The sequence below is a fragment of the Ambystoma mexicanum genome, chromosome 12 (assembly GCF_040938575.1).
Source record: "Ambystoma mexicanum isolate Mex_15411 chromosome 12, UKY_AmexF1_1, whole genome shotgun sequence".
Taxonomy (NCBI): Eukaryota; Metazoa; Chordata; class Amphibia; order Caudata; family Ambystomatidae; genus Ambystoma; species Ambystoma mexicanum.
In genome coordinates, this window is record NC_090936.1 from 28,971,734 (window position 1) to 28,996,514 (window position 24,781).

General features: G+C 47.6%; 1 protein-coding gene across 1 annotated transcript in view; it reads right to left on the bottom strand.

Moving 5' to 3' along the window:
* HDAC10 (histone deacetylase 10) overlaps positions 1–24,781 on the bottom strand; it is a 706,011-nt gene that overhangs the window by 628,508 nt on the left and 52,722 nt on the right. Inside the window, exon 2 of the mRNA XM_069627848.1 lies at positions 19,868–19,934. Within this exon, the coding sequence (XP_069483949.1) occupies positions 19,868–19,932 (65 nt within the window). The 5' untranslated portion in view covers positions 19,933–19,934. The remainder of the gene's footprint in view (positions 1–19,867; positions 19,935–24,781) is intronic.

A 24,781-nucleotide genomic window follows, 5' to 3' on the forward strand; every position in this document is an offset into this window, starting at 1 on the left:
GGATATGAATATCATAAGATGAGGAATACGTGGGAGGACACAATCCATTTGAAGGGTGTAGGGAAAGCATGGTATCACAGGTATGACACTGATATAATGGATACAATTTGTAAAACCTTTATTGAAAATGTTGGGGTTGGAGAAACTCCTAATTTGCCCTATAACTAAGATGGGAGTATTCTCAACCATCAAACGATAAACAAAACAGTCCTAGTGGCGTTGGTCAAATCAAAATGGCCTATGCTAACAAAACCTAATGCCTGCCCTATCTCTTATACACAAAGTGTAAAAGGAGAAATGTATGCAAAAGGAAAAATCAGTGTTCAAAAAGAATAAAAGGTAATTGAACCAGCTCTCCTCCTCACGTTACACCTCACGTAATAAGGCTTTCTCTGTAGGCAGGATGACACACTCTGGCTGCGTATTTTAACACTCTAAGCAGTTCCAAACCATGGATTGAGGCCCGCCTGGCCTTCCATGTTAAAGTCTTTTTCTTGACTTTCCAAAATTGTCTTTCCAACATAAAGTTCAGAAAGGTCCCCCTCTGCCAGGCTCAGACCTTACAGCACACAATTCATGCAGGTCCCCCTCTGCTGGGCTCAGACCTCTCACGTCACAGTTCAACACAATCTTACAAGGGGGCTCCCTTCCCCAAGTTTATTGTACTTTAGGTCTCCCTCAATCAGGCTCGGACTCCATTAGAGCCCATTGAAGGGATCTCAGCCTCTGGCACTAGGAAGATGCAGGATGCCATGAGGCCGAGTAACCTTAAGAAGTCGTAGGCCTGGAGATTTTGGGCATTTTGGAATTTGGAAACCATCTGAAGAATGTCTTGAGCCCACGACTTGGGAGGCGAGCTCTTGGGAAGGTGTCATTTGTGACTTCTTAAAATTGAGGGAGAAGCCCAGTTTGTGGAGGAAGTGGCAGGTGATTTTCAGATGATCCAGTGCTTGTTCGGCAGAACGTGCCCTGATCAACCAATCGTCCAAGTAGGGGTAGACGTGAATCCCCCCTCTCCTGAGGTGCGCTGCCACCACTACCATTAACTTGGTGAAGACTCTCGGGGCGGAGGTCAATCCGAATGGCAGGACTCGAAACGGATAGTGTGAGTCGCCAACTACGAACCTCAGGTATTTTCTGTGCATGAGATGAATCGGCACATGAAAATAAACATCCTGGAGGTCCAGTGACACCTACCAATCCTGAAGTTGAAGGGCCTGAAGGATCTGGGAAAGAGTGACCATCTTGAACCTGTCCTTCCTGAGGAACTTGTTCAAGTTTCTTAAGTCCAAGATGGGTCTCAGTCCTCCGTTCTTTTTGAGAATCAAAAAATACGGGGAGTACCATCCCTTGTTTCTCTCCACTACAGGTACTGGCTCTATAGAACCTTCCTCTAGCAGGGTTAAAACTTCCTGCTGTAGGAGCGGGTCTGACAAATTCAAAGGGTGTCTCCCTGGTGGATTGTTTTGAGGTTGCGTTAGAAAAGGAAGGCAGTAACCTTGGGCTATTATTTCTAGAGCCCAAACATCTGAAGTAATGGCTCGCCATTCTTGCAGATGCTGCAACAGCCTGCCTCCCACTGGTGTCTTGTGATGCAAGTCCTCAAAGCGGTTTTGTGGCGGTTGCTGCGGCCGCTGATGGCAAAGAGGTTGCAGCTGGAGCTAGCTGTGCACGTTTTCCTCATCCACCACGAGTGGCCTTTTTCTGGCCCCTTTGACTGGCCATTTCTCTCGCCTTTCAATATGAGAAGTAGTAACGATAGGATTGTCCCCTCCAAGATTATCCTGGCGCACGAAAAGGCTTATGTTGCCTAATAGCATCACCTAAAGACTTGGCAGCTGCTTTTGAGGTCTGCAACCTCTCAGGGCTCTCGCCAGCCTTGCTGCCAAAAAGGTGAGACCCATCAAAGGGCATGTTCAGAAGGCAGTTCTGTACATCTGGTGCGAAACCAGACTTCCGTAACCACGCAAATCTGCTTACTACTGTGCTAGTGCCCATGGACCTGCTCACACTATCTGCAGTGCCGAGTCCAGATTGAAGGGATTCCTACATGGCCTCCTTTCCATCTCTAACAATGGCTAGGAATCCTTCCCTTTCATCCCCTTCTGGTATGTGCTCCGCCGCCATTGCAATGCACTCCCACAGATTGTACGAAAACTTTGCCAAGGCCCATGTGGAGTTGGCTGATTTTAATGCCATACTCCCAGCTGAAACTACCTTGCGTGCCCAGCCATCCACACGCTTATCGTCCATGTCCGGACGGATAAATGGGTACGCCATTTTTTTTTGAAGCTGTGGCTGCCTGTACCACCAGACTCTCGGGAGTGGGATGTTTAGACAGATAGCCCGGCTCGCTACTGCAGAGCGGTAATTTGAATTAAGGGATTTATTTACTGGAGGAATAGAATCCGGAGACTCCCAATTCTTGGCCACCCTATTTTGCAAGGCTACATAAAAGGGTAGTATTGGATCTTCGGTGGGATCATGGTTCAATATATCAGTCAAATCATCTTGAATGAAATGGGTTGGTGGTCTAGCCCATCCTAAATAATCAACCACTTTTGTCATTAGTTGACGTTATGAGGGACTGGCATGCTCTCCTGGAACTGGCCTGCCAAAGTCTGTTTCAGGAGATGTATCAATGCCACTTGCATTATGTAAGGATTCCACCAGGTCCCTCATCCTGCTTTCTTCCGAAATCAGGCATTCTGAGACATTTGGGGTGCCATATTCCAGTCCAAAGGGTACACTCTCCTCATCAGATCTCTCCTGCTCCTCAAAAATTGAGCTCAGGGACTTGAAAAATTCCTTCCTAGGAAGAGGTTGAAAAAAACTTTTCTGGGAGAGGTGTGTTAGTGGGCCCTGAAGGCATTACAGGCTTTGCAGCCTTCTCTTTCCCCTTTTCTGGCTGAATTTGCTGAACTGGAGCCTTTGGCACCAAGGGCTTCGGGGTCGACGTCGACAGAGGCGTCAATGGCGTCGACGTAATAGTGGTCGTCAACGGTGCCAGCTTCGAGGGCGTCGTGGCGCTGTTCGAAAATTTGCCCTTCGAGATGCGTTGGGTTTTGGATGGCGTCGGTGACCTCGAGCGGTCGACTCGAGCGGTCTTTCTCGCTCGGCGTCCGTGAAGGTTCTCTATTCTTCCTTCTTCCATCACATGGCTCGAGGAGCGCGAATGTCGGAGCGATGACGCTCGCGGCTGGCTTCCGAAGAAGGCGCGGACCGAGGCTTCGCTTTTTCAAACACCTCCATCATTTTGAATCTGAATGCTTCCCACTCTTCGGGCAAGAGTGTTTTGTGGGGCATTTCATCCTTTTTGGGGATTTGTCCGAGGACGAGGTGGAGGGGGACCTGTGGCATCTTTTCTTCGATTTTTTTGTCAAAGACGACGAGCGATGGGAATCGCTTCAGGATCTGGACCGATGCCTTTCGCGTCGAGGAGACCATTCCTCAAGGGACCTCTACTCGACGCTAGAGGCTTTGCGGTCGGATTTACAACCTACCTGTAGTTTTCCCCACCTCTCTCGCAAGGACATCCATATCGTGGCCTTCCCTGATACACCACAAACATTCTCGGTGCGGGTCTGTGATAGACATTTTCGAACCGCCCAATTTGCACTTTTTGAAACCCGATCTTGGGGTCGTAGTCGGCGTCGATGACAAGGACATATCGACATATATCAGTAATATTCACTGCGTCACAGAACTCTAGGCGCGCTGAATCTCCGAAGCAACGTGTACCGCGGAAAAACAGAACTGAGGCCAACGGGCGCCGCGCGTGCTACTTGTATACCCGATGACATCACCCTTTACGGAGACCTTCGAGGGCCTATCGACTCGAAGACATTGACGCACGGCGCCCTCTGGCGACAATTCTTTCCGAAGCAGCTAAAGCTGGATGGAATACATCTAAGATGAGAAATACGTTGGAGGACAAAATCCACTCGAAGTGGAAACTCCAAGTCCACCACGAACGCGTCTCCTAGAGCTCCTCTCAGAGGAAATTTCCTTGAGCAATACTGTTCGCACTTCTGAGTGACCCTGGTCGCGAACAGATCCACTTGAGGGGTTCCCCAAAGGGTGAAGATCTCTCGAAGGACTTCCTGAGCTAGTTCCCACTCGTGGGACACTGTGTTCTGCCTGATCAGTGTGTCTGCCGCAGTGTTCTGCTCTCCTGCTAGGTGAACTGCCGATAGAGAGATTCCTTCTCGTATTACCCAGAACCAGAGCTGCATTGCTTCTCTGCACAGTGGTAGTGAGCTTACGCCTCCTCTCTTGTTGAGTTAGTACATGGCCACCGTGTTGTCCGTCATTATCAAGACATTCTTTCCATTTACAGAGGGCAGGAAGGCCTTCAGCGCTAATCAGATTGCCCTCAGCTCTAACAGGTTGATGTGCAGTTTGGACTCCGATGGTGACCAACGACCGCTTATAGTCCGATCGTTAGTGTGGGCTCCCCACCCGTGAGTGAGGCGCCCGTCACTACATTTATCTCCGGCCATGGTTGGCAAAAAGATTCTCCCTTGAGAATGTTGTCGTTGCAAGTCCACCAAAAAAGGTCTTGAGAAAATGTGCTTGGAACTTGCAGAAGATCCGACATATTCCCTGAGAATTGGGACCACTGAGTCCTGAGAGCCCATTGAAGGGATCTCATCCTCAATAGGGTCTCTGGCACTAGAAAGATGCAGGATGCCATGAGACTGAGAAACCGCAGAAAATCGAAGGACGGAAGATGTTGGGCATTCTGGAACTTTGTTACCATCTGCAGAATGTGGAGAGCTCTCACCTCGGGAGGTGTTACGCTCACCTGGCTCCCACAGGGGCGTCGATCTGAACTGGACAGCTGCGGTCTCCACCAATGGAACGCGTAGTGCCGAGATGACAGACTGGACTGGCCCACCTAGCTTCGTTTGCTTGGCCAATAGGAGTATTCTTCTGCAAATGGAGAAAGGGAATTAACCACCCGTGGAGTTGAGTGTTAACCCCCATCCCCGCTGTTCTCCCCACTGATCACTTTTAATGTCCCCTCTTATAGTCTCACCTGATGGTTTGGAAAGATGAGCTCTCCATCCTGCATTGAGCGCAGGGACGCGTAGATAACCAGTTGCTTCACTGGTTCGAAGGAATTGGTGAGTCCCAGAACAATATTGACTCTGAGATTTCCGACAAGACGCCGTAAGTATATAGTTCGTAAGAGTTCAAATGTCTGACTTTTATTCTTGTCCGATTCTTTGCAGGTTGCAGCTTGACCCTAGCGAAGAGTTCCTCGTGGCAACCGGTAACATTCAGGTAAGGATTTGTATTATCCAACACAGTTCGATAAAATAATGTCAGTATGTAACCTGTTGCTTTCTCCCTTATTCAGGTGCTGAGAGAAATTATGAAGTCTCGGGGAATAATGCGGTAAAATTAGGTAAGTCTATTGTGGTGAGAAGGATTCCCCTTGTTTGTCCCTTTGTTTCACCTTGCTGTCCTTTTGTTCCCCTTAGGGGCCGGGGTGCGGCGAAGATGCGGTGGAGGCTGCGCCTCCCCGTGAAGAGGAATAGTACCCCCGGCGGTAAAATCAGGTAAGTCTATGGGGGGTAACTAATATTGCCTCCGTTTATTCTCTTGGCTCACCTTGCAGTTCTTGTGTTCCCCTTAGGTGCCGGAGTGCGGCGGGAACATGCAGAAGGAGGCGGTGGATAGTGAAGATGCTGCGAACGCCGGTGAGTTCAGCGCGGCGCTGCAGCAGGCGAGGCGACGCGCATAAAATAACTTCTTTCTTCCAGCTCGAAGGTACGGTGGATCGGGAATTCAGGTAAGGACTAAAGGTATTGCTCTTGTTCTAACCTTTTCTCCTTCTTTCTCCCTCTTTCTAGGAGCTCCAGACTCGAGGCGGGCGTGGCAGAAGACTGGATGCAGACTTGCAGGCACGGTGAGCGTTAAGCTGCTGGATGCAGAATAACGCGAAGCGTGTGCTGCTCTTCGGGCGTGGTTTAAATAGCCTCCAAAGTAGTCCCAGGTAAGTATTCCTCCTCGACACCACCCGAGTAAAAAATAGTCCCTGGGTAAAGTAGTCCGTTCCAAGCCTCTTTTGGCTTGGAGCTCTTGCAGCATGGTCTGCATCAGGTAAGTTTTAATCTATGAGCCTGGCGCCTATGGCACCAGGACTGACTCTCCATATGAGCCTGGCGCCATAGATGCCAGGACTGCACCCAAATAGCCCCTCACAGGGGTTGTTGGGCCTGCTTGGAATAACTTGATGCCTGCTTCCGGGGTTGCTGGACTTGATCTGGATCCCCGGGGGTAGGCATCATGACAGGAGGCGAGGCTTTGCCCGAGGAAGTATCCAGGACTTCTCTGAAAAAATTGAGCTTTTGGGATGGTATCATGTGGGACTTCTTGAAATTGAGGGAGAAGCCCAGTCTGTGAAGGGAGCGACAGGTGATTGACAGATGTTCCTGAGCTTGTTCGGAAGAACGCACTCTGATCAACCAATCGTCCAGGTAGGGGTAGATGTGAATCCCCCCCCCTCTCCTGAGACTCACTGCCACAACCGACATCAGTCTGGTGAAAACCCTCGGGCGGAGGTCAGCCCGAATGGCGGAACTCAAAACTGATAGAACCGCTAACCACGAACCTCAGGTACTTTCTGTGCTTGAGATGGATTGGCACATGAAAGTAAGCATCCTGAAGGTCCAATGATACCAACCGGTCTTGGAGTTGGAGAGCCTGAAAGATCTGAGAAAGGGTTACCATCTTGAACTTGTCCTTATTGAGGAACTTGTTCAAGTTTCTTAAGTCCAAGATGGATCTCAATCCTCCGTCCTTCTTTGGGATGAGAAAGTAAGGGGAGTACCAACCCTTGCTCCTTTCCGCTACAGGTACCGGTTCTATTGCACCTTTCTGTAGCAGGGTTAAGATTTTTAAGGAGCGGATCTGGAATTTTGACAGAGTTGGTTCCCGGTGGGTGGTCCTGAGGCTTTTTTAGGAAGGGAAGGCAGTAACATTGAGCAACTGTCTCCAGTGCCCAAGCATCTAAAGTAATGCCCTGCCATTCTTTCAGATGCTGTGAGACTCTGCCTCCCACCGGGGTCTTGTGTGATAAGGCCTCAGAGTGACTTGGAGGCGGCTGAAGGAGCGGCTGAGGGCAAAGATACCGTTCCTGAAGCTGGTTTCGTACCTCTTCCTCGTACACCACGAGGGATATTTCTTTTACCTCTTTGAATGGCCTGTCCTTTTCCTCTACCAAAAGAGGAGTAAAGGAGAAGTAACGAAAAGAACAACCTCTTCAGGAAGATGAGCCCGAATAAGGTTTCTGAGGCTGTCGCATAGAGGCGCTAAGAGATTTAGCTGCCACTTTTGAGGTCTGCAGTTTTTCTAAGCTTTCATCAGCCTTACTGCCAAACAGCCTCAAGCCATCAAAAGGCATGTTGCGTAGCCTGCCCTGCACATAGGGTGCAAACCCCTCCGACTTCCTCACCCACGCAAATCTGCATAGCACAGTGCTTGCAGCCATGGATCTGCTGATACTATCAGCAGTATCCAGTACAGACTGGAGACATTCCCCCATTGCCTTCTTTCCGTCTTCAACAATATTCAGGAAGCTTTCTCTTTCCTCGCCTTCCGGAATATGATCAGCCGCCGCCGAAATGCAGTCCCACAGGGTATGGGTGAACCTGGCCAGGGTACAGGTGACATTTGTAGACTTAAGAGCCATACTACCCGAGTTAAAGATCTTAGGGTAAAGCATCCACTTTCTTATTCTCTCTATCCGGGGGAATAGATGGATAGGCTGTCCTGACGAAGTTGCTGCCTGAATAACAAGACTTTCTGGAGTGGGGTGCTTCCTTAAGTAATAAGGGTCAGAACTGGCAGTTCTGTACTTCTTTGGGAAAAACTGTTGACTGCAGAAGCAGTATCGGGAACCTCCCAGTTTTTTTCCACTGTTCTCTGAAGTGCCCTATGGAAGGGGAGAACTGGGTCCTTCTGGGGACCCTGGTCAAGTATATCAGTCATATCATCCTGATCAAATACGGGAGAGGAACTACCCCAGCCCATGTACTCCACTATTCATTAAACTCCTGTACCCTGAATCTGCATGTTCTGCAGGGTCAGGTTTTGCAAACTCTAGCTCTGGTGACGTATTGATACCATTAGCAGAGTGAAGGGTGTCACACAGGTCTCTCATTTTCGATTCTGGATCGATTAATTCTTCGGGAACCTCTCTGGTACCATATTGCACTCCAAAAGGAGAAACTTGTTCTTATGAGGCACTTTCTCCAAATAAAGAAGTCTGACTTAGGTAAAGGATTAAATCTCCTTTCCTGTGCTTGAGTTTGGGTCGAAAGAATCTTCGATGGTATCGCAGGAATCTTCAACGGCACCGATGACGTCTTCGACAAAAATGTCGAAAACACCTGTGGCTTAGATGTCAAAGCTGTCGGCGCCGATGGTGTCGACGAAGTCGTCGAGGGCTTCGGCGATTTATGTTTTTTGTCAGAGTCAGGAAAACACTTGATTCTCGATGAGTCTTCCGCGATTTGACGTTGACTCGAGATTTTCAAAGTTCATCTTTACTACTGGATCTTTCCACAGTGGTTCCTGACTTCCCTGTGTCGTCCAACGGAGCGACCGGGGTCTGGCTCTTTTGAAGATTCTTTGAGGGTGTCGAGGCCGCATTCTCAAAGACCTTCATCATCTTCCTTCTAAATTCATCCCATTTTCTTGGGGAATCCGACTTAGTCGGACATCTTACCAATTCGTAGAAAGAGGAGGGAGATCTATGTCTCCTTTTAACCTTCTTTGATGAAGATGAAGAACGTCTCGATCTACTGCATGATCGAGACTTCTTAGAATTTTTACGGTGATCCGATTCCTTCGAATCGCTCGACTTTTATATGTTTTTAACAAGGCCTTCGAAGAGGCCTTGGAAGCTTCCCGCCCCACTGCCAGTTTACCTTTTCTCTCACAAAGGGCCTTCTCCGTCATCGACTGACAGGAGCCACAGTAGCCGGTTCAATGGTCTGAACCTAGGCAGCAAAGACAAACGCGGTGGGGGTCTGTAATCGACATTTTCGATCCGCAGTCAATACATTTTTTTAACCCCGTCCTGGGAGTAGAACGGGTGGAAGAAGACATTTTCTTGAAGAAAATTTCGAAGTGCGCCGTTCATGAGAGCGAAGAACTAACCAAATGGGCGCAGTAAAAGCTACTTATACTGATGGTGACGTCGACACGGTACGGAGCCCATCGAGGGACATCGGCGCCACAAGCTTGTGCACAGCGCCCGCTGCCGAGAATGATTTTTCCAAAGCAGCAAAGCTGGCGGATATGAATATCATAAGATGAGGAATACGTGGGAGGACACAATCCATTTGAAGGGTGTAGGGAAAGCATGGTATCACAGGTATGACACTGATATAATGGATACAATTTGTAAAACCTTTATTGAAAATGTTGGGGTTGGAGAAACTCCTAATTTGCCCTATAACTAAGATGGGAGTATTCTCAACCATCAAACGATAAACAAAACAGTCCTAGTGGCGTTGGTCAAATCAAAATGGCCTATGCTAACAAAACCTAATGCCTGCCCTATCTCTTATACACAAAGTGTAAAAGGAGAAATGTATGCAAAAGGAAAAATCAGTGTTCAAAAAGAATAAAAGGTAATTGAACCAGCTCTCCTCCTCACGTTACACCTCACGTAATAAGGCTTTCTCTGTAGGCAGGATGACACACTCTGGCTGCGTATTTTAACACTCTAAGCAGTTCCAAACCATGGATTGAGGCCCGCCTGGCCTTCCACGTTAAAGTCTTTTTCTTGACTTTCCAAAATTGTCTTTCCAACATAAAGTTCAGAAAGGTCCCCCTCTGCCAGGCTCAGACCTTACAGCACACAATTCATGCAGGTCCCCCTCTGCTGGGCTCAGACCTCTCACGTCACAGTTCAACACAATCTTACAAGGGGGCTCCCTTCCCCAAGTTTATTGTACTTTAGGTCTCCCTCAATCAGGCTCGGACTCCATTAGAAGACTTTCAAATGTGCATGGTGCTTTTACCAGAGCACCGCAGGACCACTTCGACTCTCAGTTCACGGTTACTTTTCCTTAATTCGCTTTCGCCGTCTGTTTTAGAACTTCAAACAATGTACCTTTCACAGAGACTTTCAAATGGGCTACTTCCTCTTGCCGGACCACTCGGTTACATAATATCACTGATCTCACAGCTGCTTTTTTACTTCAAAGTTCATTCACAGGTCTGCCTTTCTTCACGACTCATCCATACTCGTACAACCTTTACGTGTGATAATGGTTGCTACTTCATTCTCTTTAACACACACCGGTCTCTCAGGTCGCTTGCCAACTCTCTGGCTGTGTGCGTTTCTTTCCTGTTTTGCTATGTACAATTCACAAGTCAAGGTTAATACCACAGGCTTGGCCTCGCCTCCCCAACTCTGCTGTTCACCAGGGAGTGTTGCTGGTGTCCTTGGAAACCAATACTATTATAACTTATGGGATCTGTCCTTCTCCACGTTTCTTTCGTAGTCTGTCAGAGGCAACGACCTCCAGTAGGGAACCCTATGGGTGTTCGGCCCACTGCTCTTGTCCCTTGGTCAGTTGCTCTGCTCCAGTAGGTGTGCTCTCATCCCGGAAGTTCTGCTCGTGTTCCGCCTTCCTCAGAGTGTGTCTTTAGGTGTTGCCTTTTATTCGTGTGAGGCGAGCTAACTGGTATCAGGTGTATGTACTTAATTTAAAGTGCCTGACTTTACCTGACCCGTTTAACTGGACATGTCCAGTACGATGTGGGAGAGTTAATTTGGTTGCTCTCAGTCATCCTTTTTCTCGGCCCAGTGTTTGTGAAAAAAAGGGGGGGTTGGGACTTGGAAAATCCTATAAAATAGGATGGGGAAGGTGAACAAAAAAGAGGGGAATACCGCATCTCACCATCGGCTGCCTCACCCCCACTCCCCGAACACCCCTCAGCCAGGTGACCCTCCCGCACTGGTACACCCCCAGGAACTAGATCCAAAAGCGATGGCCGTGTCCTGGCCACCTGGATGACAAGTCCCCGAGCTCTAGTGGGTGAGACACCCTTTGGGCTCTCACAAGGGTCTGGAACCCCAACAAAAAGACATTAAACCAGAGAGGAAATCTTCCTCATCGTAGTGGTAGAGATAAGTCCACTAAACACAAGAGAAGGATCGGAGATCCTGAGAAGATTTGGGACATTGTTGAGAGCAAGTTACCAAGGCAAACAATCTGAAAGCAATGATTATCAAATAATACCAGGAGAAGGGGGTCATTCTCCTGGTAGCAAAGCAGTAGAGAGATGTTGGGGAAAGAGTCATTCCCCCTGGCTTTGTGTGTTAGGAGCAGAGCAAGAGTAGGGAGGCATTCTTTTAGTCCTGGAATAAAAGTCAAGCTGGTGACGCCAGGGTTCTATTGGAACTTGTACAGAATCACACCAGAAGAAGGGAGCCATTCTCCTGGAGAGAACACTGTATAAAGACTGTTTAGAAACCTACAAATCAGGAGAAGGGTGTCATTCCCCCTGGTGCTTATGTTTGAAGGAGCATTTTGGTTAAGCAACAATCCAGAAGCAGGAGAAAGGAGCAACTCTCCTTAAAGAAGGAACTTTATGTTGGTTTACTCTTTAGTTTTAGAGTGTGATGACAGAAGTAGGTTTTTGACACAGGACGGTGGCTTATACTTTGACGGACATCTTCACAGACCCTTTTAGTATTTGTTTTAAGGTAGGGGAAACCCCTCTTAGAAGTTAGGGATAGCGAGGACTCTTTCATTTTCCTATAACCCAAATCATGCCACCTTGGTGTCAGTCTCTTTCTTCGACACCTTTACAATTTGGAGACATGTTGGATATGTATAAAAGCAGGTCAACTAGGAACTATTAGACATTTGTTAATGAATTGTGGAAAATGTACTGCTCTCAGGTATTCAGTGCCAATTTCGATTGGGTAATAATAGTAATGTATGTAAATATGTCCTATGTAAAGCGCTTTAGATTAAAGCACTAAATAAAAAAGAATTAATTTTTTAAATAAATGTGTGCATAATGTTGAATAAGTGCAAACAGATTAATTTGAAATAAAATGTTTGGCAGACAACCAAATGTCCCTTGTTTTAGAGTTAGTTAAGTTTTGAATTGAAGTAGAGGGGAGATTAAAATAATATAAATGTATAATGCATTATAAAGGGTGTAAATATAGATTGAATTGTAATTGGTTATTTATAACGCGCTTAATACCCAGAGGTTTCTAAGCGCGGACCCGGGTATCGAACCTATGTTGCTCCGCGTCGTCTTGCTTACAAGACGAGCGCTCACATTGTTATACGTGTTTATTTTTATTTGAATAACTGCAGGTCCCACAAACTCGACTAGCCCACTTGCATGGGCGAAGAGATTTTATGAAGGGGAGAGTGACATTTGCATGGTACTCGACCTTGCTGGCGAGTATGGGTAGGTTGGAAACCTATCTGAAATTTACTGCAACCAACCTTTTTGTGCAGGAAATGGCAAATAAATGTTTCATCGTCCATGGCTGGCCTTTGGGTGGTAGCTATCTTTGCACCAAATACAAAGTGTGCTGCTTAAAGTGAAATGCACCATTTTGAAGAAATCACCTGTAAACATTTTGTCACCCATCACTGTGGGGCGAATGCATTTCTCTTAGGGCGAGTATGTAACGTGAGGAACTCGCCTTCCAGGTCTAGAGGGATTGTTAAGAATTTGCAAGGTCTTAACTGTGTGAGAAGTTACTTAGGTAAACTATATCACAGTTGAATAAAAAAATAATTTTAATGATAGAAGTGAAAAAGGAACATAGTAAAGTTCATGCAAACCTGCAATTCCTTTCAGACTTCTTTCTTACAGAAAAGCACAATCCAGATATAAGCAGTTTGTGCAAAGTCACAATTCAACAATAGGAATGGCCTTAGAACGTATATGTACACATTTAAATTGTGCAAGATTAAAAGATGATGGAAGGAAGGGTTCCGCAATCTAAACGCTTGTCTATGTGGGACATTACAAGTTTGCTGGTCCGGAACATAAGTGCTGGTAATAACGTACAATAACTATACGAGCATGTTTCTGGATCGGCAAGCTACAAGTCAGGCGCTTCTTAGTATTGTTCCCACCAGCAAAAAACAGCCGTTATTTATCAGCGCCGGTATTACCCCCATGGAGTCCTTACCATACGCTTGCTTGACACCTGTAATCTGCCAGGAATACCGCCAAGTCAGGCGCCGGAAGTGCCATTGCCGTTTCCCAGTATGCTGGCGTATTTACAGCCCGGATACTGGTAAACGACATGCATTACTTACCGTAAAAGCATTTCTGATGATTGTATCTGCTTAGATTCACATGCTGTGCATATGGTCCGACATCCAGTGGTAACCGCAGAGTATCGCATCTTGTCTTTCGGGGGACCAAAAGGGGACGTCGGCATAGGCGTGTCTGAAACACTATCCCTATCGTGACGTGTGTAGTACCCAAAATCCCTCACGCGCCGAGTTCCCTCCGATTGTATTTCTTCTGCCATGAGGGAGCCCAAGGCTATAGTGAGGGAGTACATGAAGAGAGAAAGTAGTAAGAAGTCTATGTTCCTTCCACCCCTTGATATTGCTGATTTAGAGACAGGGCCCCCTTCTCTACCAGCTACCACTGAAACAAAGAATTGTTTAGTTTTCCTCAGTGGTTTAGTTCTATCCATGTAGCACATGACTGCCCTGCGCACATCTAGTGTGTGAAGGCTTCTTTCGGCTATGTTAGTAGGTCTCTGGAAGAACGTGGGTAGTTCGATTGACTGGTTCACATGGAACTTCAAAATAGGTTTCGGCTCAAATCTGGGATGAGTGCGCAGAACTACCTTATCTTTGTGGACTTTAACAAAGGGGTCCAAAACCGAGAGGGCCTGTAGTTCGCTAACTCTTCTGATAGAAGTGATAGCTACTAGAAAGGCTGTCTTTTAAGTCAGGTCTTTCAGAATAGCTTTATGCATAGGCTCAAAAGGGGGTCCCATGAGCCTAGTTAAAACCACATTTAGATCCCACCCAGGGGCTGGGTGAGCGATGGGGGGGATAAATTCTTTTAACCCCTTCCATAAAGGCTTTAATCACAGGTATTTTCCACCACGACACCTTCTGCTGTGACGTGGTATAGGCTGACAACGCCACTTGGTGAACCTTTAAGGAATTGAAGACTAACCCAGAGTCCAACAGATGGGTTAGATATAACACAATGTGTGAAGGCGAGCAATCGGTGGGATTGACGCCTTTGGAACTGCACTGACCAGATGACAAAATGTTTCCATTTGCTGGCATAGCAATAACGTGTGTTAGGCTTTCTTGCCTTCCTCAGTATGTCCATGCATCTTTGAGGGAGTTTCAGATGTCCAAACTCTATGACCTCAGGAGCCAGGCTGCTAAATTCAGAGTTTGTGGGCATGGGTGCAGAGTCTCCCCCCTGTCCTGAGACAACATGTTGTACAGGCAGGGCAGCTTGACTGGTGGGGAGAGGGACATTTCCATCAGGTGCGCGAACCAATGTTGGCGGGCCCACATGGGAGCCACCAGAATCATGGTGACTGGTTCCTGGTGCATCTTGTGTACTATCTTGTTCAGAAGGGGAGTCGGGGGGGGGGGGGGAAGCGTAGACAAATGTCCCCGACCAATTTATCCAGAGACCGTTCCCCATGGATCGGTTCTGGGGTTACCTGGAGGCGTAATCTTGGCACTAGGCGTTCTCCTGAGTAGCGAACAGGTCGATCTCTGGAAACCCCCATTCTACAAAGACATTGGATACAATGTCTTTGTGCAGTCGCCATTCGTACTCTTCTGGCAGAGGAAAATCTCTGCTGAGTACGTCTGCCAGAAGATTGAGTTCCCCTGGAACATGTTGGGATATCAGGAACATCTTGTGTTTGAGAGCCCATATCCAGATGTTTTGGGACAGCTTGGATAGCCCTGGAGAGTGAGTGCCTCCCTGTTTGTTCAGGTAATACATTGCTGTTGTGCTGTTGGTTAGGACCAGCACAGTCTTCCCTTGCAGTTGCTCCTGAAAGGCTTTCAATGCTTTGAACACTGCTAGTAGCTCCAGTAGGTTTATATGGTTGGATGCTACCTGAGGGGACCACACTCCGTGCGCTGTCTGTTGAAGCAGGTGAGCCCCCCACCCTGTGAGAGATGCGTCGGTCGTGAGAGTGGCTTCCACTGCAGGGGTGGGGAAGGTTTTCCCCTTCAAGAGGTTCTCCCTCGACCACCACTGCAGAGAGAGAACGAGGGCTGGCGAGACAACTAACAGATCTTCCCATTGTCCGCTGGCCTGACACCACTGGCTGTTGAGCCACTCTTGCATGGGACGCACGCGCAGCCGTGCGTGGGGGACCAAGTATATGCATGACGCCATCATCCCTAGCAAACGCATAGCTTTGCGTACCGTCAGCTCTCGACTGGCTACATACTGAGGAACCTGAGAGAGCATGTTCTGAACCCTCTCGCTGGAAGGGAAGACTAGACAGTCTTCCGTACGAATTAGAGCCCCCAGGAACTGTTTTACTTGGCTGGGGACTAAGCTGGATTTCTTTTCGTTGATAGAAAATCCCAGGCTGAACAGTAGGTCTACTGTTTTTTGGGTGTTCGAAAAACAAACGTCGAACGAGTCCCCCGTGATGAGCCAATCGTCAAGGTAAGGGTAAACTGGAACTGAAAGTCTGCGCAGGTGTGCCGCTGCCACTGCCAGGACCTTGGTAAACACCCTTGGCGCCGAGGCTATGCCGAAGGGGAGTACCTTGAACTGGTAGTGTTTGTCCTGAATCACGAACCTTAGGAATTTTCTGTGCGCTGGCAGCATTGAAATATGAAAGTATGCATCTTTCATATCCAATGCTGTCATGAAGTCCCCCTGTTTTAGCAATGGGATCACCTCTTGCAGTGTTACCATGCGAAACTTCTGGGGCTTTATGAACTTGTTCGCTGGGCGCAGGTCTAGAACAGGACGCATGGTGAGATCCTTTTTGGGTACAAGGAAGTACACTGAATAGATGCCCTTGTTTACCTGAAGAATCGGGACGACTTCTATGGCGTCCTGTCCCAGCAGCACTTCCACCTCTTGGATCAGGATCTGCAGATGTTCCGGTGAAAGGCGTTGATGTTTCGGCGGTCTGAACTGTGGAGGTCGGGCGAATTTCACGCAGTAACCGTGGGGGACCGTCTTTAAGACCCACTGGTCTGAAGTTATCCCCTCCCATGCCTTGAGGAAAGATGTTAATCGCCCCCCGACCGGGGAGTCATGAGAGGGGACCTGGACTTGGTGGTCATTTCTGACCCAAAGTTGACGCTCCTCTGGAATTGGAGCCTCTTCCTCTATTCATTCCGCGCTTCTGACCCCTCTGGGGGTAGAAAGTAGGGCTTGCGGCAGGTTGACTTGAGTTGAAGTTGCCCGTGCCGAAATTATTTTGAGCGGCGCAGGCTTGTCTTCGAAAGGACCGCTGAGAATTACTGCCCCTCTGTGAAGAGGGTTTCTGGGAAATTTGGTGCAGCGACTTAATAGTCTTGTGCTCCTTCTTGGCTGTCTCCAATGCATCATCTACCGCCTTCCCGAAGAGGTTGGCCTCTTCGATGGGTTTGTTGATAATGGATGCCTGGGTCTCAGGCCTGAAGCCCGACGTGCGCAGCCATGCGTGCCTCTTTAGGAGAGTACCCTGTGTGAGAGACCTGCCTGCTGTCTCTGCGGTGTCCAGGGTATTCTTTACCACATTCTGATTGGCAAGTTTGCCCTCCGAGACAATGGCGAGAAGCTTGGCTCTGGTTGGTTCCGGAACCTCTTGAAGGCCTTCCTGGAGTAGGTTCCATTGGGCGTCGACATAGCTTGCCAGTAACGTCGTGTTATTGGCAATCCGGACGGTATAGGCCGCCGCCGACGTAACCCATTTGCCTAAGGCATACAACCTTTTGGACTCCTTGTCCGGGGGTGACTCTCCCGTGGCAAGGGGAACCCCTGCTCTCTTGCGAGTGTTGGTCACCACCAGCGAGTCTGGGATTGCGTGTCCTTTGATATAAAGCGGGTCGGTGGGGGAGGGTCGGAAAGGAAAAGTTTTTCGACCCTTGGGTTCACAGCCCTAGTCTGAGTGGGTGTGAGTAAGGAAGGGGCCAGACGTCTCTTTACAGAGCTCAAGAGAGGGATAGACTGGCTTGCCGGAGGCTTTTCATTAATAATGTCCTCCGCGAAATCTTGTTCGGGCAGAGCTTCCAGCGTGGCAATTTTAAATAATTCCGCTGCTTTTTTCAACATGTTGTTGAAAGCCATTTGATCATCCACCGGGGAAGCTTGTCGAATTGGGGTGGATGGGGGAGAGTCGAGGCAAATGATATCAGAGTTGTGATCGTTCTGCTGGGAGTCCTACCAGTTGTCCGTTGCCCCTTGATCTTCCCCATAGTTATCCAGAAAAGACTCCTCTTCTTCTGTATAGATGTCTCTATATGTGTCCATCTGGACATCTTCTTGATAGTCAACTTGGTGTTGGACATCCAGGTGTTGGACATCTTGTGTTTGAGGGTTAGGGTCTACCCGAGCTTTTTTCAGCGGAGGTTGATCAGAAGCCCTGAAAAACTGCTCCAGCCGATCCATACACCCCTCGAATTGCTCTGTGGTCCACTTGGATGACCCAAATGGACCTAGCTGAGTAGGAACCGTGTTCTCCGTCCTAAGGCGTCGAAAGGATCTCCTCAGGGTGCTTGAGAGGGGTAACTGGCTTTCTTCGTAAGAGTCTTCGGGATGGTCTTACCAATCAGTGGAAAACTTTTCGGCGGATTGGCCCATAACTGTGGGCGGAACCGGTACTAGGCCCACCGCCGTAGCAATCCTATTGATGCTCTTACGGATAGTCACCGAATCTTCGGGAGACAACGCCTCCGATGATGTGTCGGCAGTGAAAATGTCTCCCGCGGCTCCAGAAGGGCCAGCGGATGGCTTCTCGGGTAGAGGCCTACTCGTAGTTTTCGGGCCTGTACAGGCCTTGGGAACCTTGGAATCCGTTGAAGTTTCTTGTTCTGAAACTTCGGGGCGTGTAGTTTCGGGAGTAGCGCCCTTGTTATGTTTCTTTTGCCCAGTCGTCATGCGCTGCTGTGGATGCGGGGAAGGCTTCGGATCAGACCGATCCGTGGGTGTCGCCGAAGTTTCCGGCGGACCCGTTGGCGCTTTCGCCTTCTTCGACGAAGTCATCGAGGAGGGCGCTTGGGTTGTGTGCTTTGTGCAGTGCGAGTGTACGCCCCTGTCACCAGGTGTGGTCCCTGTAGCAAGACCGGAGTCGATCCTGGAAGGGTCGGGGACGGGCGTGGCAGCCCTAGAATAGTCCGCCTCAAGGTCTATAACGTCCGCGTTGGACGTTTGGTCATCCGATGTACCCCCGTCACTTTCGGCTGGTGTCGCAGCAGGGGAGGGGGCTCCACGCGTGACATTCCGTACGCGGCCCACCGCTTCAACCGACGCTCCTTAAGGGTTTTAGGTTACACGCCGAACACTGCTTCTCATCGTGCTCTAGGGGGAGACAAGCGTTACACGACGTGTGCTCGTCTTTCCACGGATATCTGACCCTACACACAGGGCAGAATCTAAATGGAGTCCTTTCCATAGCAGAAGGGAAGGGTGACCAGACCAAGAAGGAAAGCAGTAGAAAAGAGGAAAGACATAATAACAGTATGGCGAACCCCGAGCCCACTCTCCCTACTATGTAGGCCGGCCAGAAGGCCCGACCACGTGGAAGTCCGAACGCCGGATCTTAGGCGCCGGAACCCACAGCCGTAGACGATTCCCCCGTAGTCTTCGTCGAAGATGTTCTTGATGGGCGAAGTGACTTAACGGGGAATAACCGACAATTCGGTAAGATAAACAATGTCTCACGAAGAGCTCTGCTATAGGGCGACTAGTTATCTGGGTGGAAAAAAACAATCTGAGGGACCTCGGCGCGTGAGGAATTTTGGGTAGTACACACGTCACGATAGGGATAGTGTTTCAGACACGCCTATGCCGACGTCCCCTTTCGGTCCCCCGAAAGACAAGATGCAATACTCGCGGTTACCACTGGATGTCGGACCATATGCACAGCATGTGATTCTAAGCAGATTACCAAGCATCAGAAATGTAATTACCCCTTATGTTTTCAACTATTGTCCTCCAGTAGGGTTTTATAATGCTGCAGAACTCCCATTGGTGATCTTTAATGATAGAGGATCCTTTAATCTGCTCCTCGTGGTTTTGACTGCTTGTCCTGATGCATCCCAGCACACACACAGATGTCAATGGTATGCAACAGATATTGCCAATGTTTCACTAATACCGAAATGTATGATTAATGAAAACATGCATACTAAGTAACAATCATGACTTTGTTAAAGGACATCCATACTTCAATCAATTTATGTGGTCCCGATAAAGATCATGTTTTACCCAGGGGGTTGCAAATTGTACACAACGATAACACAATTGAGAACTTCTATCTTGGAAACTGCCATCCAAGTGTTTTTATGTAGTAAAACTGGAGCCAGAACACAAAACTTGCAGTTTCGGTCTATGTTTTTTCTCCCAAACATGCACGCCATCTTTAAACCCATGGTACCATTGAGGGGTTAACATCCTTTACCACCTCAGTGTCCAATTATAAAATTAGCTAGATCTAAAACAATGGCTTCTATTTTTAGGGAACAAAATTAGGCCACACCTTCTCAGACTTAAGTGCCAAATTCCTGTGTGAAACCTCAAGGTGCTGGACGCATCATACTCGATCAGGGATCAAGGTCATTAACTGTTTTGGTTGCACAGAATGAATGGCATGTTAAAGGTTACAATGAATACAAAGGTTACTTACTCCTCCCACAGTAGCTTATGGCTCATCATCTCACCATCGTAGATTAATGCTGTCCCGGAAGCCATGGCTGAAAAAGACAGTAACATTTGAGCTTCTTGCAAATGAAAGGTGCAATGTGGATTGCAGTTCATGGTTTTGGTAAGGTTCCCCTTATATCACCAGTATATTAAACACAGGCCAAAGGACAACACCTTTGTGTGTGGCTTAAGCTAAAAAACACAAGAGGATGTAGATGTTGTTTCTATTGAGATTGTTCATTTGTTGATATAACAAGAAACATTCTGTATGTCCACTCACAGTCAATTTGTGAAATTCAAAATGATAAAACATGCATAAAAAGAGGGTTGTAATGATTAGATAAAGTTTTCAAGGAGAACAGTGGTAAGCTTTTGGACTTTTTGTAGCAACATCAGGGGAACAATTTGAAGTTGCAAGCTAATAGCCAGTCATAATAAAAAAGTCCCTTGCCGCCTCAATTCTGCACGTACAGACAGGACACCATTTCTTACTCGCCAAGAGACAATTATCAACAGCCGATGGCTAGTGGCAAATGCACATTTTGCATATTTTATGTAGAGGCATTGAAAAATACTAAAGGATTACTACTTAAGACCCGCCAATGGTTTAGAAAAGGATGATTGGCAATTCATTGGGAATCAAACCCGCACTGTGTCAATTGCTTACAGGACAGGAATATTCTGTGCGTACATATATGACCTTTATGCAATTGGAAGATAAACATGTTGCAGCGTGGGATAAATTGAGGATGGTGTTGTCGGATGATCTAAATATGTATTTTACGGACAGGGAATGGAAGGATATTCTTAGGGTAAGTGCCAATGTGGGTACGGATTTGAACTTGCGTCCGATTAGACAGAAGGTGGTGGGTAAGGTGTACTGGACACCAGTTAAAATGTATAAACTGGGGTTACAAACTGATAATCTATGTTGGGGATGTGGAAATGATGTTGGTACCCTTATGCATCTTCTATGGGATTGCTCTAGAGTTCGGACTTTCTGGACTGATGTGACTGATAGAATTGATTTAATTTTGGATGTAGCTTTACAGAGATTGGGTGGGAACATTATCTTATTTCTACATCGAGGTAGGTGTAGGCGTTCTTTGAAATATAGTGGTTGGATAAATAAGGCTGATCCTTCGAGTTTGGAAAACTAGGAAGAAGCCTACAGTTGAAGATTGGTTAGTTGATTTGCGCACCTTATCGAATTTTGAAAAGTTCTCATTTAGAGTGAAAGACAAGGAAGAGGTGTACAATCTGTTTTGGGGTCCATTCAATGCCTTGTATGATTGACTATATACGCTGCGGATTAGTATGAAGAGTGGGTAGAAATGGTGTAGTGGGAAAAGGAAGAGGAAAGGAAGAGGGGAAAGATTTATGTATTTATTTATTTTTCTTCTCACTATTATACTTTTTGGGGGATTTGGTTTGGTGTCCGTGTGTTGTTGGTGTTTGTGTGTATGTTCTATGTTAAATGTTTTTATTGACTGTGGTATTTTGCTCTTTTATTGTTTACAAAAATGAAAATGTTCTTAGTATGTCGGAGGGATCATTTGATTATGATGTTTGTTTATTGATATGTTCATTAATTGAATAATTTTGATTTGTGTTCTCTGGTTCACTATTCCTTTCTATATTTCATTCTTCTGTGATTTAATTTAATGACATACTAATAAAGAGATTAAAAAAAAAAAGAAATATAGAATAAATAGGTAACAATTTAAGTTTGAAAAACAGATGATACTGCATCCAAATGCTTTCAGAATAACCAGCAATGTACACCGAAGTTGGTCCAGGTAACCTCTGAAGGGTATGCACAAGTTCATGAGACATTTTTGCCAGTATTTGCTGTATATTCCTTTCAGATAATTATAGGTATTGTGACGATTCATAGGATCTCAGCACTTCTCCCCAGAGGGGAGCCCTTCTCCATGAGGCTACTGGGGTGAGCACGCTATGCAATAATCCCCCAAGGAGTGGCGGTCAGCGGACCTAACAGGGAGAGCCTCCCCACTTAGTGGACAAGGATTTACATTGCATCCAGTAACTCGCTATAACCACTCATGAGGCAGTAACTATAACTTCAAAGAATGAAAACATTACCTCCTAAACCGTCACTATTTGCTACTGTAATGTTATCAGTAATCAACCTTCACAAACCACTCATACTGTGAAGAAGAATGGGAGAACCATGAAGAGTAATCAGGAGTTGGTAGCCAACCACACAGAGACAAAGAATATAGGGTGAAGCATGACGATTGTGCCACGGAAAGAGACAAAGGACTGTGAGCCTACGCTGAGGAGGATCCAACACTTTCTCATAAAAACCAAGGAAAGATTAATGGAAGCAGATCTCGTCTTGGGAGCCCAGGCGATTTGAATCCTAGCTTAGGAACCAGTCGGTGAACGCAAAGCTGCCTGTTGTGGAGCAGGCATCGCAGACCAAGAAAAAAGAAAGGGAGAGAGAGAAAGGGAGGCCTGAAGGTGGTGCGTGACTCAGACAGGGTGGACCGACAAGTCCGTGAACAACACTGAGACCGTACCAGGGATGGAGCTGCGGAAGGAAGAAGGGAGGAGAGGAAGTCCATGCAAGTTATGTGAGACGGACAAACCTGACCCAGAGGGTAGAACTGGTGATGCCTACCCTGTATGAAAGAGGTATTCGGAATGGTGGGAGACCCGGGTGGGGGAAGTGGCATGAATAGAATGAAGACTACCATGGGATCACTCATAGTCGTCCCAGTACCAGTGAATGGTGTCAAGTTAACAAAGATTACAGTGGGACCAATCCAACTCTTCCCAGTACTAATAAATTTTGGTGTCATGCCTCAGGCCTGTCACTGCCATAGCCCGTTGCAACTTACCTGGAGGCAATACCCGCCTTGCGACTGTGGGAAGGAGGGGCCGGCAGGCAGGACGGCGGCAGACTGACTCGATCCAGGCCACAGCACAGGGGCAGGAGTCATCCTGCCGGTTCCGTGATGAGCGCCACTATGCTGTTCTCAAGCACAGCGGTGCACTGCTGTTCCGCCGCGCATTCTCTTCAGGCACTGCATCCATCATTATGGCAACGACACCCGCTGCAATGAACGCAGTGCAGGAGCAGCAGGCTATTTAAACCCTGCAGAAAACCACACAGATGCGTCCAAATGCGCTCTGTGTAATTTAGCTTGCTGAATCCCTGTGGGTTGCCCCTTTTCCTGGGGTTTTCCCCTGCCTGCCTGCCTGCCTGCCTGCTGCTCCTACTTCTTCGTCTGTCCTGAACTGCTTGCCTTCCCCTCTTCTCTGGTTTTCCCTTGTGGCTGCCTTGTTCTGGCCTGGTCTATTCTCCTAAAGAAAAGAGGGGGCTAGGTGCCTTCTTTTTTGTTAAAGAGGGGCTTGACTCAGAAAGGCGTTAATTACAGGGAGAAGAGAGAGTCATAAGCTACCCCTATTTTACTGTGTTAACTACGGTAGGTTTCCAAAAGGCAGGAAGCTAGTTTGGTAATTGTTAGCTGTCGAAAGTCACAAAAAAATATATACATAAGAATAGAAAGAAATTTTGGTTTATTCAGACATACATATGGAGTATAGAATTCATAGTAAAGAAAAAACAGTTTAAAATGAAAGATCACATGCAAGCCGAGTTTTTTTTTCCGTGCGCTTTGTTACAAGCCAAACTAGGCTTGCATGTGATCTTTCACTTTAAACTGTTTTTTCTTTACTATGAATTCTATGCCTCCACCACAGCTCCTTATTCCCTCGGACCCAGGGGCCGCCTGCAACCAGCTGAACCCTTCAGACCTGTGGTCCGCCTGCACCCTTCTGGGCCCTTCCGATCAGCTGGCCCTCCTGCCACCTCCTGGACTCTTTATTCCCCACATACTGTTTGCTACCACCTAGACTCTTCTAACCTCCCCTTCACTCTCTCCACCACTGCACTGTCCTCCCCCCACTGTCATGTGTTTGCCAGAATCCACTATCCTCATCCTCCTTACTCTTTGCCCTCTTCCCCCTCCTTTAATTCCCCCCCATCTTCTCCTTTCCCTCCCACTTATCCTCAAGTCCATTCCCTTGCTCGTTCACCCCATTCCCTTCCAACGCACCCTCATCGCCCCAACCTCATCTACCCCCTATCATCCAACCCTCCAGGCTCATCAACATTGCTCTCTGGAATGCTAGATCCCTCTGCAATAAGACAGCAGCTGTCTTGGACATGTTCTTCCGACTTAACTTTCATTTCCTCTGTATAACCGAAACTTGGACCCCCCTTCACAACTCTACTGTTCCTGCCTCTCTCACCACCACCTTCTCCTCCTCCTCCTCTCATGTCTCTCGTTCTTCTGGTCGTGGCGGCGGCATTGGTCTCCTCTTCCACCCTAAATACATTTCTTCGACCTCCCCATTGCCTCTTCCAACTTTCCCTTCCTTTGAATACTTTTACAAATCCTTTACTTCCCCTCATCCCATTTCCTTTCTAATTATCTACAGACCTCCTGCCCCTCTTTCCTCCTTTTACGCCGACCTTGACCACCTCCTCTCTTATCTCCCACTCCTCCTCCCCCCTCACCGTACTTGGCGATTTCAACCTTCACCTCCCCACTACCCCTCATCCTTCCCCTCTTCTTTTCATCCTTGACTCCTACCTCCTCTCTCCTCTGGCTCTACTCTTGACCTTATCTTTAACTCTACCTACCCCTCCCCCATCTCTACTTTACCCAACTATCTCTCTGATCATGCTTTACTCTCCTTTTCCCCCTTCTCCTCTCCCTACACCCATTCCTTCATCCTCCTCCACATCTTTTTCTCAACAAGATCTCCATAACTTTAGCCCTTCTCTCTTTCTTGACACTTGCTCTTCCTCTCTTCCCTCTCTCTCTGATTTCTCTTATCTCACAGCTAATGATGCCCTATC